The sequence below is a fragment of the Hylaeus anthracinus genome, unplaced genomic scaffold (assembly GCF_026225885.1).
Source record: "Hylaeus anthracinus isolate JK02 unplaced genomic scaffold, UHH_iyHylAnth1.0_haploid 5, whole genome shotgun sequence".
NCBI classification, from domain to species: Eukaryota; Metazoa; Arthropoda; class Insecta; order Hymenoptera; family Colletidae; genus Hylaeus; species Hylaeus anthracinus.
In genome coordinates this window covers 10,516,869-10,528,770 of record NW_026535322.1, presented here as the reverse complement: position 1 = coordinate 10,528,770, position 11,902 = coordinate 10,516,869, and the positions used below count along the sequence as shown (strand labels likewise).

The 11,902-nt window shown below is 31.8% G+C and overlaps 5 protein-coding genes across 7 annotated transcripts; 2 read left to right on the top strand and 3 right to left on the bottom strand.

The window, feature by feature from the left end:
• The first annotated feature begins 71 nt into the window (after positions 1–71).
• LOC128895606 (RNA pseudouridylate synthase domain-containing protein 1-like) lies at positions 72–1,499 on the top strand. 2 transcript variants are annotated; one of them, XM_054158333.1, is made up of 4 exons: positions 72–574; positions 643–886; positions 955–1,231; positions 1,354–1,499. In XM_054158333.1, exons 1-4 carry the CDS (start codon positions 254–256, stop codon positions 1,433–1,435), a joined length of 924 nt encoding a protein of 307 aa, XP_054014308.1. In that variant the 5' UTR covers positions 72–253; the 3' UTR covers positions 1,436–1,499. The 2 variants fall into 2 exon arrangements, with proteins under 2 accessions (XP_054014308.1, XP_054014307.1); XM_054158332.1 differs by having other exon boundaries at positions 74–574; positions 1,322–1,499.
• LOC128895609 (DNA repair protein XRCC3-like) lies at positions 1,492–2,857 on the bottom strand. Its single transcript, XM_054158337.1, has 5 exons — positions 2,655–2,857; positions 2,305–2,502; positions 2,081–2,211; positions 1,799–2,008; positions 1,492–1,722 (listed from the first exon to the last, which is right to left on the bottom strand). Exons 1-5 carry the CDS (start codon positions 2,668–2,670, stop codon positions 1,492–1,494), a joined length of 786 nt encoding a protein of 261 aa, XP_054014312.1. The 5' UTR covers positions 2,671–2,857.
• A 133-nt stretch (positions 2,858–2,990) lies between these two features.
• On the bottom strand, positions 2,991–5,291 carry LOC128895595 (serine/threonine-protein kinase RIO1). The gene is made up of 5 exons (XM_054158318.1): positions 5,092–5,291; positions 4,000–5,021; positions 3,681–3,892; positions 3,298–3,573; positions 2,991–3,242 (listed from the first exon to the last, which is right to left on the bottom strand). The coding sequence occupies exons 1-5, from the start codon at positions 5,145–5,147 to the stop codon at positions 3,141–3,143; spliced, it is 1,668 nt and encodes a 555-aa protein (XP_054014293.1). The 5' UTR covers positions 5,148–5,291; the 3' UTR covers positions 2,991–3,140.
• Positions 5,292–5,432: 141 nt separating this feature from the next.
• LOC128895594 (dystrophin-related protein 2-like) lies at positions 5,433–9,470 on the top strand. The gene is made up of 12 exons (XM_054158317.1): positions 5,433–5,553; positions 5,829–6,008; positions 6,086–6,215; positions 6,331–6,538; positions 6,705–6,948; positions 7,007–7,118; positions 7,189–7,355; positions 7,412–7,527; positions 7,619–7,841; positions 7,916–8,243; positions 8,369–8,668; positions 8,743–9,470. Exons 3-12 carry the CDS (start codon positions 6,116–6,118, stop codon positions 8,862–8,864), a joined length of 1,920 nt encoding a protein of 639 aa, XP_054014292.1. The 5' UTR covers positions 5,433–5,553; positions 5,829–6,008; positions 6,086–6,115; the 3' UTR covers positions 8,865–9,470.
• Positions 8,640–11,846, bottom strand: LOC128895603 (glycerophosphodiester phosphodiesterase 1). Of its 2 annotated transcripts, none has more exons than XM_054158329.1 (6): positions 11,689–11,846; positions 10,856–11,448; positions 10,332–10,507; positions 10,055–10,256; positions 9,748–9,977; positions 8,640–9,638 (listed from the first exon to the last, which is right to left on the bottom strand). In XM_054158329.1, exons 2-6 carry the CDS (start codon positions 11,189–11,191, stop codon positions 9,497–9,499), a joined length of 1,086 nt encoding a protein of 361 aa, XP_054014304.1. In that variant the 5' UTR covers positions 11,192–11,448; positions 11,689–11,846; the 3' UTR covers positions 8,640–9,496. The 2 variants fall into 2 exon arrangements, with proteins under 2 accessions (XP_054014304.1, XP_054014305.1); XM_054158330.1 differs by having other exon boundaries at positions 11,550–11,823.
• Between the last annotated feature and the right edge of the window lie 56 nt (positions 11,847–11,902).

The following is an 11,902-nucleotide window of genomic DNA, read 5'->3' as shown; positions in this document are numbered from 1 at the left end:
TTGCGCCATCGGGAGCAACCGGTCTGAAGTTATACGCGAAATTCAAAATATAAACACGCGACGCAAGGAGGCAACATTGAACAATTTAATATATAATATTCCACAGATGGTAACCGGTAGGGTCGACTATGTAAAATTGAGTCGTTGTATCGGGTACGAATGTTAATGAATATGTTGTGTTTAATCACTAAATACAACGAATCCCTTGTACGCAAAATACATAATTGCGACTTTGCGAATTTAATCTAGATGTATGGGTGCGCGCACGTTTGTGAAATCGTACAGACACACGCATATGTACATTACACCTCTAGTTTGTTTACAAACAACTCGGCCTGAAATATATAAGTCCACGTACAAAAATAAAATGGATATAAATAAAGTACTATACAATTGTAGTACATTTATTCTAAAATTAACGCAAATAATCATGAAGCTGTTCAGATTGCAACTGCATGATTTAATGCAACTTAGGGACAGGAAATATGTAGATATACTTCATCATAGTGAACATTTTTTAGTAGTATCTAAGCCATACGATATGTACATAAACAGTAATAATCCAGAGAAAAAGGTATGAAAAGATCGCGCTTGTGATTATGAGCAAATGTCTTTTAGACTGATGTACATTTGAATTTTTAGAATACGCTTCAGTCAGAGTTAAAAAAAATCTTACCAAATTTGGCAAATCCAAATTTATTTCATGAATTTCATTTTGTGCATAGATTGGATTATGCGACGAGCGGTGTTATATGTATCGCGTTAAATAAGAAAGCTGCGAGAGCTGCTTCGAGTGCATTCGAAGCACGAACAGCAAAGAAATTTTATTTGGCATTACTCCATGGCCATATTAACGAACCCTACCTTATAATCGACAAAGCTATTGGTTCGTAATTAATTAAATATATTTCAATGAGAGCGTAATTTATCAATAATAATATATTCTTTTGTCAGGAATCGATGTAAGGGAGAAAACGGGAAACCACAAAATGTGTATTAGCGATAATATTTTTTGCGAAAAACCACGGAAATCTTATACAGTACTTGTAGTACTAGAACAAGGTTTAAGAAATGGAAAACCAGCTACCAAAGTTTTATTATGTCCTGGAACTGGTAGACGGCATCAATTGAGGGTGCATTGCTCTCATATAGGTCATACAGTAGTAGGAGATTACACGTACAGCGAAAGAAAAGATGTAGAACCTTATAGGACATTCCTTCATTCCTTCAGGTATCACATTTGTACATTCAATTTACATATTTTACATTAATATTTTCGTATCTCTATATTAATATCGATGTTTATTATTTTTTTTTCAAGATTAATACTAAACAATGATATTGAAAATTTAGATGTAAAAAGTATAGATCCATTTCAAGCCTCCGATCCAAGAAACCAGTGGTCACCAACGAATATTGCTCGCGTTTTAGATGAAAATATATTTTCTGATATTTATGATCTTATGCAATAAAATCATCCTCTCAATTGTTTTAAAAATGCTTTTGTATTGTTTGTTCTATCGCTTTAACTCCAGATCCTTGTACTTCAAATCGGATAGTTATTTCCGGCAAATTTGATGATAATTTGATGCAAGCATATCTTAGAGTATCTATTCTATAGAACAGTATGGAGCTTGTTATCATGCTCGACCATGTCGTTCCTAAAGATGGTCGCTCGCTCAAATTATCATTCAGCACATTATCGTGAACAATTGCTGATACCTGTATATAAACTTCTTGTAAAGTAACAAAGAAAATAAGTTATAAAGAATTGTAATTAACATAGCATTCATTTTACCTGATTGATACAAACTATGCAAACATCGTTTTTACATAATGTATGTAATTGTTGTCCAATTGTTCTTAAGCTCTTTGCCCTATTGTTAGATTCATCCTTCCAATCTTCTACCCTGTATGGAGCAGCAATCGAATCGACAACTATTAATCCTATTTTATATGCAGACATTAATATTGGAATTCTACGAAGTAAACATATTTCAAGTTCATCCTGTAAGAGTAAAGTGTCATATGTGATTTTAGAAACTTTAAAAATTGACTTAAAAATGAAATACAAAATTACAATAGTCGAAACATGTTCCACGAATATCAAGTCACCGTTTATTCCATGTTTCTTAGTGGCTTCTAACGTTTGTATCAATTGTTGTAATCGTCTTGATGGGAAAACAGATTCAGTGCAAATATATACGGCACCTGTATTAATTATTAGATTAAAATATTTAAGAAGCATTTTGCAGAAATTGAAAATTATTTTTGTCATTCTAAAACATAAATTTTAAGGCCTACCAGCAGCAAAGCCACCCTCTCTTACGGGTAGTTGTACAGTTAAACATAATTGCAAAGCTAATTGAGTTTTTCCTGTACTGGATGCTCCATAAATTTGTGTAATCCCGCGCGTAGTGATACCACCTTGAAGCAACGTATCGAATTTCGAACAACCCGTTGTGAGAAATTTTTCACGTTCCCTTGTTATTTTCGCGCTTTCTAATTTTGTAAAAGGATAAGAATGTAGCAATATATTATTTTATTGAAAAAATAAACATCAGAAAACAAGTTTAAAGCAACAAAATGCAAAACACGTGTAGAAGGAAAAAGCTTGTTGTTTACACAAGATACAAGCGTATTTATAATAATACCAAAGTAATCTTCCATTAATTCTATCGTTTTAGACGTATTTGTCGAAACTTTTTATTGTTTGATATCACGTTGATATAGATCTACGAATTGTTCGATACATTCTACAATATGGCAGATACGTTGTTCCTTGGTGGTCATTTTTGGCGGGAAAATAAAATTTGAGAAACACTGCTATATTTCAATTAATAAAGTTATCAAATAGCAGTTATTCGAAATACTAGTTACAAAATATATATGAAAAAAATGTATAGTATGTACAGATTTATGTATACAATTTTGTGTAACATTTCCAGGGACAGATATAAGAGATAGGTTATAACCTAAAAGTAGAAAAATATACTTTAAACTTTATTGACGACAAAGGAAACAATTTTATTTTCTCTTTCAACTACTGGAAGATTGATATAAAAAAATCATATATTTCTTTTATACAATTCCTTTATATGTCATATTTTTTAATATTTCATTGCCGTTTGATGTTTCAGTTATTTTTTCTTTAAAACCTTTTCCTTCCGTTTTTTAATGTGCTTTTTCATTTTAGTCTTCCTTTTTTCAGCTTGCTGTTCTTTCACTGCCTTTTTCCGTGCCTGAAATTAAATCTACTTAGCTGCACCCAAATACACGAAAAAATAGTTGTATTACCTTTTTACTTTCCAGACTCTCGTTTCGAGGCCGGGCCGAATTCACAAATTTTGTCTCATTATCCAAAGCACCTTCTTCTTCGCTATTTTCACCCTCTTCAGAATTATCAGTTTCTTCCGATGAATCGTCTTTTTCTTCTACATCGGAATCTTTAGCGAGAATTTCGGGAGTATCGAGAGGCTTGGACAAGTCTGCTTTTAAACCAACAAGGGTTTTGTATATTAAATCTCCTTTTCCAGATTTAGCAAGATTTATGTCCCGTTCAATGTCAATTACCTAAACACGCTTATATTAAAATGTATACCTGTGAAAATTAATATACACATACAAGTTCACATATCACTCGTTACCCATGTGTACATTCTGCTATTCTTCAACATTACCTGAGTTAGGTTTTGAGGGATGTAAGCTTGCTTGAACACCTGCTCATCTATTTGTTGCTTGGGATCGATTTCTTGTTTGTTTTGTTGCGTCATTTGCTCTGATATCGTATCTAAATAATGATCCATATTCTCTTCAGTTACAGTTGGATCTGTTATAAAATCGAATAATGCCTTGACGGTCATTACACCTACTTCGTTCTTCTTGAAAAATTCTAAAAACATTGTTCGAATCCTTTAATAACAAATCATTAATTCTGCATTATATTTTTTATGACATACATTGACGATGTATGTATTAGAAATTTTCATTTTTACCTACCAGTGATATTTGTACAATCTTTTCTGAGAAACTCAAGCGCCATGGGATGATCGTGTTCAACTGCCTGAGATACATCGATTATTATAATGGATTCGTCGTAATATAACATATTATATTCGCTCAAGTCGGCATGAACAAGTTTACTCTTATTATACAATTTCCACATTATTTCGATACATTCTCTATATAGTTTTCTTGGTTTAGAAGACGTAAGAACGACATCTTTTAGTTTAGGCGATGGCCAGCCATTGCTACCTATAAAATCCATAAGTAATACATGGCTACGTAATAAAATAGGCTTGGGTGCATTTATTCCTCCTTGCTGAAGACGTATCAAGTTTCGAAATTCTTTTTCAGCCCATGTGCGTACCATTTTACGCGGATTGTGGCGACAATATCCATGACGAAAACGAAATTCGCCGGTAACGTATTTGTCCCTGTCCTTGAATTGTAATATCGATGTTTTATAAATTTTTATTGCAAATTCAACTCCTGTCTTTGAGGTTGCATGATAAACATTGGCTTCTTTTCCTGTCGAGATACACCCATTGACCTCTGCGATTATACCTTGATTTAAAAGTTTAAATAATATCATTCTTGTACGAGGATCCAGAACTTGTTCGACTGTTGCTCGATCGTGCTTGTCTTTAGTCCTGATCCTGTCTTTATCGGCACGTTTATCACTTTCAATAAGAAGATTTGCCGCGTGTCCTGGTAGAGATGGACCTTCGTATCGTTCGATATTGATTTTATTCGCATAGCGCCGAAATAATTTATCCGATGGCTGATAATTAGTAATCTTTTTGGAAATATTTTGAGCATTAGTGTTTTGTGCTTGAATATTTTTTACGATATCTTTTGACTTAGTTTTGTTTTGATCCACGTCCCACATGAAACTGCTGTCATCTAAATCGTCATCGTTGTCATCTTCTTCTTCCTCTTCGCTATTTGATATATGTAATTTATTCATATCTTCGGAAAGTTCAGAACGAAATAATGGTTGTCCTTTACCTGCCTTTAATCTGCAATAATATATTACAATCAATGTTTGTATATATTATTAAAGAGAATATAATTAAATAATATACATACGGTATTTCAGTTTCATCAGCATCGCTAAATTGACCTTGTTCACTTTCCTCGGACATTGCGAAAGTTTATTTCTTTATATTTATTTCTCCCGAAATATTAACAATTGTTGAAATATATAATTATTAATCACGTTTCCTGGAAGCTTACACAAAAGTTAGGTTATATCTTTGACAGACAAAGGCGCGTTTCAAATAAAAATATTAATTCCCGAGTATAACTTTTTAACACGATATTGTCAATTTATACATTCTTAGATGATAAATAAATTTAACAAAAATTTTAACAGTTATATTATATGTCAAATAAAATTTTGAATTTACTTTTAGATATTTAAAGAGTCAATAAACTTTCGAAAGAGTCGGTAGTCTCTGATTTTCATTATCCATGATTGAGGTGTGATTATATTATTTTGTTTACATGCATCACCATTTAAATTGTAAAATTACGTTGCAATGACAGAGAGTAAGATATTTATTAGAATTTTTCATCTAGGAACAATTAAATCTTTAACAACAAATAAATAAGATCACGGAAATTTTTAACGTAACATAACTGAACCCTGAAAATTTTATTCGCATTCTTTGTTATATTTAATTACAAAATAAGAAACAGAAAAACTGTAAAAGCATTCTAGTTTCCTTCATTGATTTAAATCGTTAATAACATTAAATACTTGATTTTGTACAATGCAATTTTATTTGAATCTTTTAGTACAAATAATGGAATATTTTTTTTAGATTCTACAGGCTTGTACTTTTTCATGAGAATGTTTGAAAGTATGACTATTTTAATTAAGCTTAATGTCCCTTCACCAAAAGACTGAATATACTGTTTATAATGTCAGTTGAAACTAACTTAATTTAACTTCTTTGATATAAATTGTTTCCTTCCAATTGTTATAAGAACGTAAGAGATTAGTAAGTACCAAAGAAACTTTTAATTGTGAATCTACAAAAGGTAACAATGATATTAATTTATTCTATGTTTCTTCTAGGTAACTACGTAGGATAAAAAATATTTAGAGATGCAAAGTGTAATGCAATCAATAAATGAATGCAATGCCATTCGGTATACATCTTACAGAACTGCAGCAAAAATGCAGATCTTGCATAAAGAACTTAGTAGTAAGATTTATATTACAATACTATCTAATATTACAGCATCGATTAGTATCCGATACTATAATAGTACTTATGTAATATTTTATTTGATAATTTGTAAATTTTATATTCATTGTAGTGCAATACATTCAATTGGAATTAATTGCTGGAGTCTTCGAACGTCATAGACTTTCAATTACAGAAAATTGCGTGAATTTGGATCCAAGCGAAATTGAAGATGTTCTTTCTGATATCTATTTTGCAGCTTGTAAAGAAAATAATATTAATTTTGATATCGAGTCTGCAACAAAACTTGCTGTGAATTACATTCTAACTGCATTCGATAAGTATGTTAGATATTTTGTTATTTAATACACTCTATGCCATACAGTCAGAGAAAACTTTTCATTTGTTACTCTGAAATTTTGAAAGACATAGAATGCATTACATTTACTAATCAAAATTCAAATATCATGTATAGTTTCATTATTATAAATGTAATAAACATTGTAGACAATGCACTCTGAGTGTTTCTGTATTTTCTGTGAAAATTGCTTTAATACTAATGTGCTCTGGAAGATTACAAGAAAAATACGGATATCTCTACCAACAATTAGCTGACCACAATGCGTGCTTATCTAAAGCTAGTTTGCATACATTGTTAACAAATATTTGCAAAATCACAGAAATGCTTGGAGAAAGCGCAGCGTATGGATATCAAAACATTCAATCGCACATCGATAGTTGTTTCTCAAAGGTATAACAAAGTTTGTAAATATGTTTAATTTATAAGTAATTCATAAAATTGATGATAGTCTCAGGGATGTCTTGGAGTTACCGAATCTGAGTTTGCGGCTTGGATTATGCAAGAACCTCCTTTGCTTGTTTGGATAACGACATTTAATCGTATAAAATCTGCGGAACATAGTACGCATTTTATTACATCATAAAATAATTAAAAATTTAACCAAATTTATGAATCTTTTCTTCTTTTTAGTTATACATAATGTTAGATGCTCCTCTTGTAAAGCAACATCCATTCAGGGACCACGGTACACGTGCTTAAAATGTACAGCGTATCATCAATGTCAACAGTGCTTTTTGTATAGTAAAATCTCAGGAAAACACAAGTTGAAGCATCCGGTTCGCGAGTTTTGTACCAAGGTATGTAATTATCTTTCATGTTCCTGTATAAAATATTATACATAATATTTTTTTAGACTTCAAATCGAGAAGTAACGAAGTTAGTTATCGAGTTAATAAGGAACAAATTGAGATTGTGCCCTGCCAGGTCAATTGAAATGAATGTTGAGGATCAAACACCACACATATTCAGGTTATTAAATTTGAGAAAGATAACATAATACAGAGTATATGGAAACGTTTAATCATATGTCTTTAATTCCTACTTAAAATATTTTTTATAGCAATGAAGTACCACACATTGACAACGAATCATTAAGAGGTACGATGAAGAAGCGAGTTCTAAGTGATCCACAGAAGGAATTGCAAAGTATAATTACTCATTTAGAAGAAGAAAATAAACAGTTACAAATCGAATTACTCGACATACAGGGTACTAGAGCGGAAAGACTTCAGCGTCATAGAGCTACTATTGAATCACAATTACAACGCCTAAAATTATTAAAAGTATATTATCGTTCAACCATCTACAGTCTTGCAAATATCTTACTAATTAAACTAAAATATTTGTTGCTTTGTAGAAGTATTTGTTCGCCGATAGAAGCCACACGCCTCAAGTAATGAATCATATGCAGAGTACACCTATGGTCCCACCTTTAACATCGAGACTAGCAGCGTTACCTATAAATTTCGAATTAAGTCCAATTATCCGTCAAGAAACTATCGAACAAATCTCGAATTCGAACAATACGGACGTGCTGCAAACAAATAATTTTAATCCAACCTTATCCGTGGAATGTGTTACCGAAGAAAACCACGATGTTATTTGCGCTGCAGAAGCGTCTACTAGCTCGAGTTTCGGTAACACGCTGGAACCTACTCGTATAGAACTGAGTACATGGATCGGAGGTACATCGTAATTATTAACTTTTATTACTTATCGAATCCAATTCATTCAAAAAGAACAAATCAAATTATTCTAACTGTTTGTAATTAATACCGTAATGTTAATTCGTTAAGATTTTAATTGCTAGGGACACAGAGATCCGAAATAAATCCCACTGATAGTGGTTTTTCTCAGTGGCTGGGCTCTAGCGATTCGGGGTGCAAGAAAGATAACTATTCTATAAAAACTATGACAGCCAGCGCTGAAAACGAATCGCCATTAATAATTTCTGAATCTATCATGGGCATTCAGAGGGATAATACTCCGTCTTCTCTCCAAAGGCCTGATAAACATTCCCAACATAGTAGCTTACAAAACATTCAAGGAGATTTAAATGATATACTAGATAGATTACAAAATATGGTTGCAGACGACTGTTTACTCGATGGTAAGATATTACATTCTAGTGGTACAAATTGTTCTTATCGTAAATAAATATTTTTGTACAAATTATTGTTGCAGATTCTTACGTTGCTAACGATAATTGTAAATTGAAACGTGCTACAACGGAAATGGAAGATTTATTAACGGGACTCATTCAGGGTATGGAGTCTCGTAAAAGTAAGCTTACTACTATTGTGTGACGAATTTCTGAATCACAAACAGCGATTTTTCAATTCCAAAGTAAATATTTACGAAATAAATGTCTCCGTCTGCAAGGTAAATCTCGTTATAGATTAGCGATACCAATGTTAGTAAAAAATACTATGTAATCATGCTAGTAGGCGTAATATGCAATGTTAGCATTAATTTGAGTAGTTTCTCTCATATTTAAACAAAAATAGAGAAGTCACTATATGTAAGTAGCACATTAAAATACGATTTTACAGTTAGCTTAAATATCAGTTCTATGATAATTAAAATTTGTGCGTGCTTAATTTCTCGTTGACAATTTCGTAACGTTAGGATAAATTATTTTTACATCGTTTTAAATGCATATTAAATATATGTAATAGAAAAATATAGATAATAAAACAATATATTAGGTACTATAAAAAAAAGGTTATTTTCTTTCGTTAGAAAAATTAGTGCCTATATGTTTAGAATTTAAATGGAAATAAAAGAAAATGTTTGTATATCTACGAAATAAACACCAAATTGTTGTAACATATAAATACACTTCATCGTTTTGATGAATAGACTAGAATATTGTATCTAATGGTCCATGTGCCAATAGTATAAAATATATATGTTACATAGAACATATAATATGATACTACATATCTTTTTCGTGTAATAATGTATCTGTCAAATAAGTAATTTTAAGTAATCGTGAGATATGTAATTTTTCTGATGGTAAGTTTACCGTCCATGCCATTACACGAACACCACGATTATGCCACTGTTGTACAACACGCCTAAAATAAATATCGTACAAAAAGTATTTCCTCCTTTGCTATACTGAATTTAGTGATACCATAATATGCTATACGTTATTATAAATAATATAAAAATTTGTATACATACTGACTTAACGTGTCCTTATGTAATAGAATAATAGAAACGCCAACAACGTAGTATACAAAATGGTAAAATGCCCATTCATATATATGATCTAATAGACAAGCGGCCATGTATTTGAATATATTATTATATCGTGCTGGCCCTGGACCATCAAAACCTAGATACGAAGCTCTCGAAAAATATTGAGGTCGCCATGCGAGGCATGCCACAATTTTGGGTTCTTTTCTTCTAATCTGCAATAAAAATCATCATTTAACCAAACGAATTACCCGGGAATCTCGGAATTATTTATAATTTTCTCTTTTATTACCATATATACAATGATAGGATTAAAACTGGATACAACTGCTCTTTGGAATAATTTCGGATACTTTTTGTAAGCATCTAAAACTGCTTGCACAACTTCAAATCTTTTGTCTTTTATATCTATAATTATTCTTTGCTCATTTTTCAAACACATTTCTAAAGCATCGTGGAATAATGGAATTTTTTCACCGTCAACAAACTTATCCCTACAACAAATAAAAGAGCACATTTAGATTTTCCTTTTTGTAAGTGTTTTGTAACAAAGGTAACAGTCAATTTACTTGAGAGGATGATTGTGTGTAATATCTAATGTCTGTAATTGATCCCATGTCATATCTCTAATATACCCAGATTTTCCAGTAACCCTGTCTATTGTTGAATCATGAAATACTATGGGTACATTATCTTTTGTTAACCATAAATCAAGTTCAACTCCATTGCAGCCTCTTTCCTTACTCTACAAAATATATAACATAATTAATCGTTGCTCCATTTAGAATTTAGCTTAAAAACAAAAGCAGTATATTTATTTGACATAAAAGCAATAAATCTCTCGTTAGTAACTACTGTATTATAATCAAGAGGAGTATTGAATGTATCCATGGATCACATATTTGTACCATATTCCTCTCAATTCTAGTATCCTTGTTTACATAATTAAAAAAAACATAAGCAATTGTTTCTGTTACAAAGGTACCTAGTATTCCAAACTAACTAATATGAATACATCGTTTTGTTATGTTTTTCTGAAGCAACTTTTAAACACGAAAAAGGACAAAGACCACTATTATATATAAGATTTTACATTACGAAAAGCTGTTAAGCTGTTCTCAGGGAAATCGTATCCTCCACCACGATGAGCCACCACTCGCATGCAAAACTGTTCTCCGTTACCATGTTCCTTGGACACAGTATTATCTTTTGTCAGCAAAAGGGGATCAACACCAAGCACTTCCTGTACAATTTGTACGTTTGGTTGTGGGTTCTTGGCTATTTTTAATCCGACTATGATAATGATAGAACCCCAAACAATCCACGGTACGCAGAAATGATAAAAAACACTTATTAAAATGCTCCAGAGAACTTCTAGAAACATCCACAATAAAGCACTGTTCAAAATTAGTTCGATAAATCCATGCATCTTTTAAGGGGAACTTTTAGTCTTGTTAACGTTTCTCTTTTCACCAAAAAGATGCGAGCAATTGAAACTCTACGCATACAAAGACATTGATTCCAATATTCTCATGCGACACTCCACATTACTTGGGCATGTGATTCTGCACATTTTTGTAGACACTCTTTTTTTATGATTGGTAATCTAGAATTGTGCTTGATAACGTTTGTTTGTGTACAGCAAACATACACTCGACAGAATAACAACTCGATATGTTAACGTCTCTGAAAACATAAAATATACTTTTTAATTATATACAATACAAATTTTAAATTCATATTTGTTACTTATAGAACGATCGCTTTAATTAACGATCGTTAATTACAATTATGTTCTATTAATTGTAACCCGTCCTAAGATGCGGTATGACGATAGACGCAAACAATATTTCGCAGAGTACAGAGTACTTCGTTATTAACCGGCATAAGCAAAGCTTAATTAAAACTTTGCGTTTTCTAACTTACAGGCGTCGTCACAAGTCAAACATCAAATGCAAAATGTCAGTTTCAGTATTGAGTAGGTATATATTAAATAAAAACAGTAAACAGTATTTTCTACGTCAGAAAGAAACACACCCAATGTATACTATCACATAATGGGTGTCACAAAGGTTATCGTACACTAAACAAGTTTTCTACTAGTAGCGCCACCGGTGGAGAAACGCCCAAGTTTGTAGGG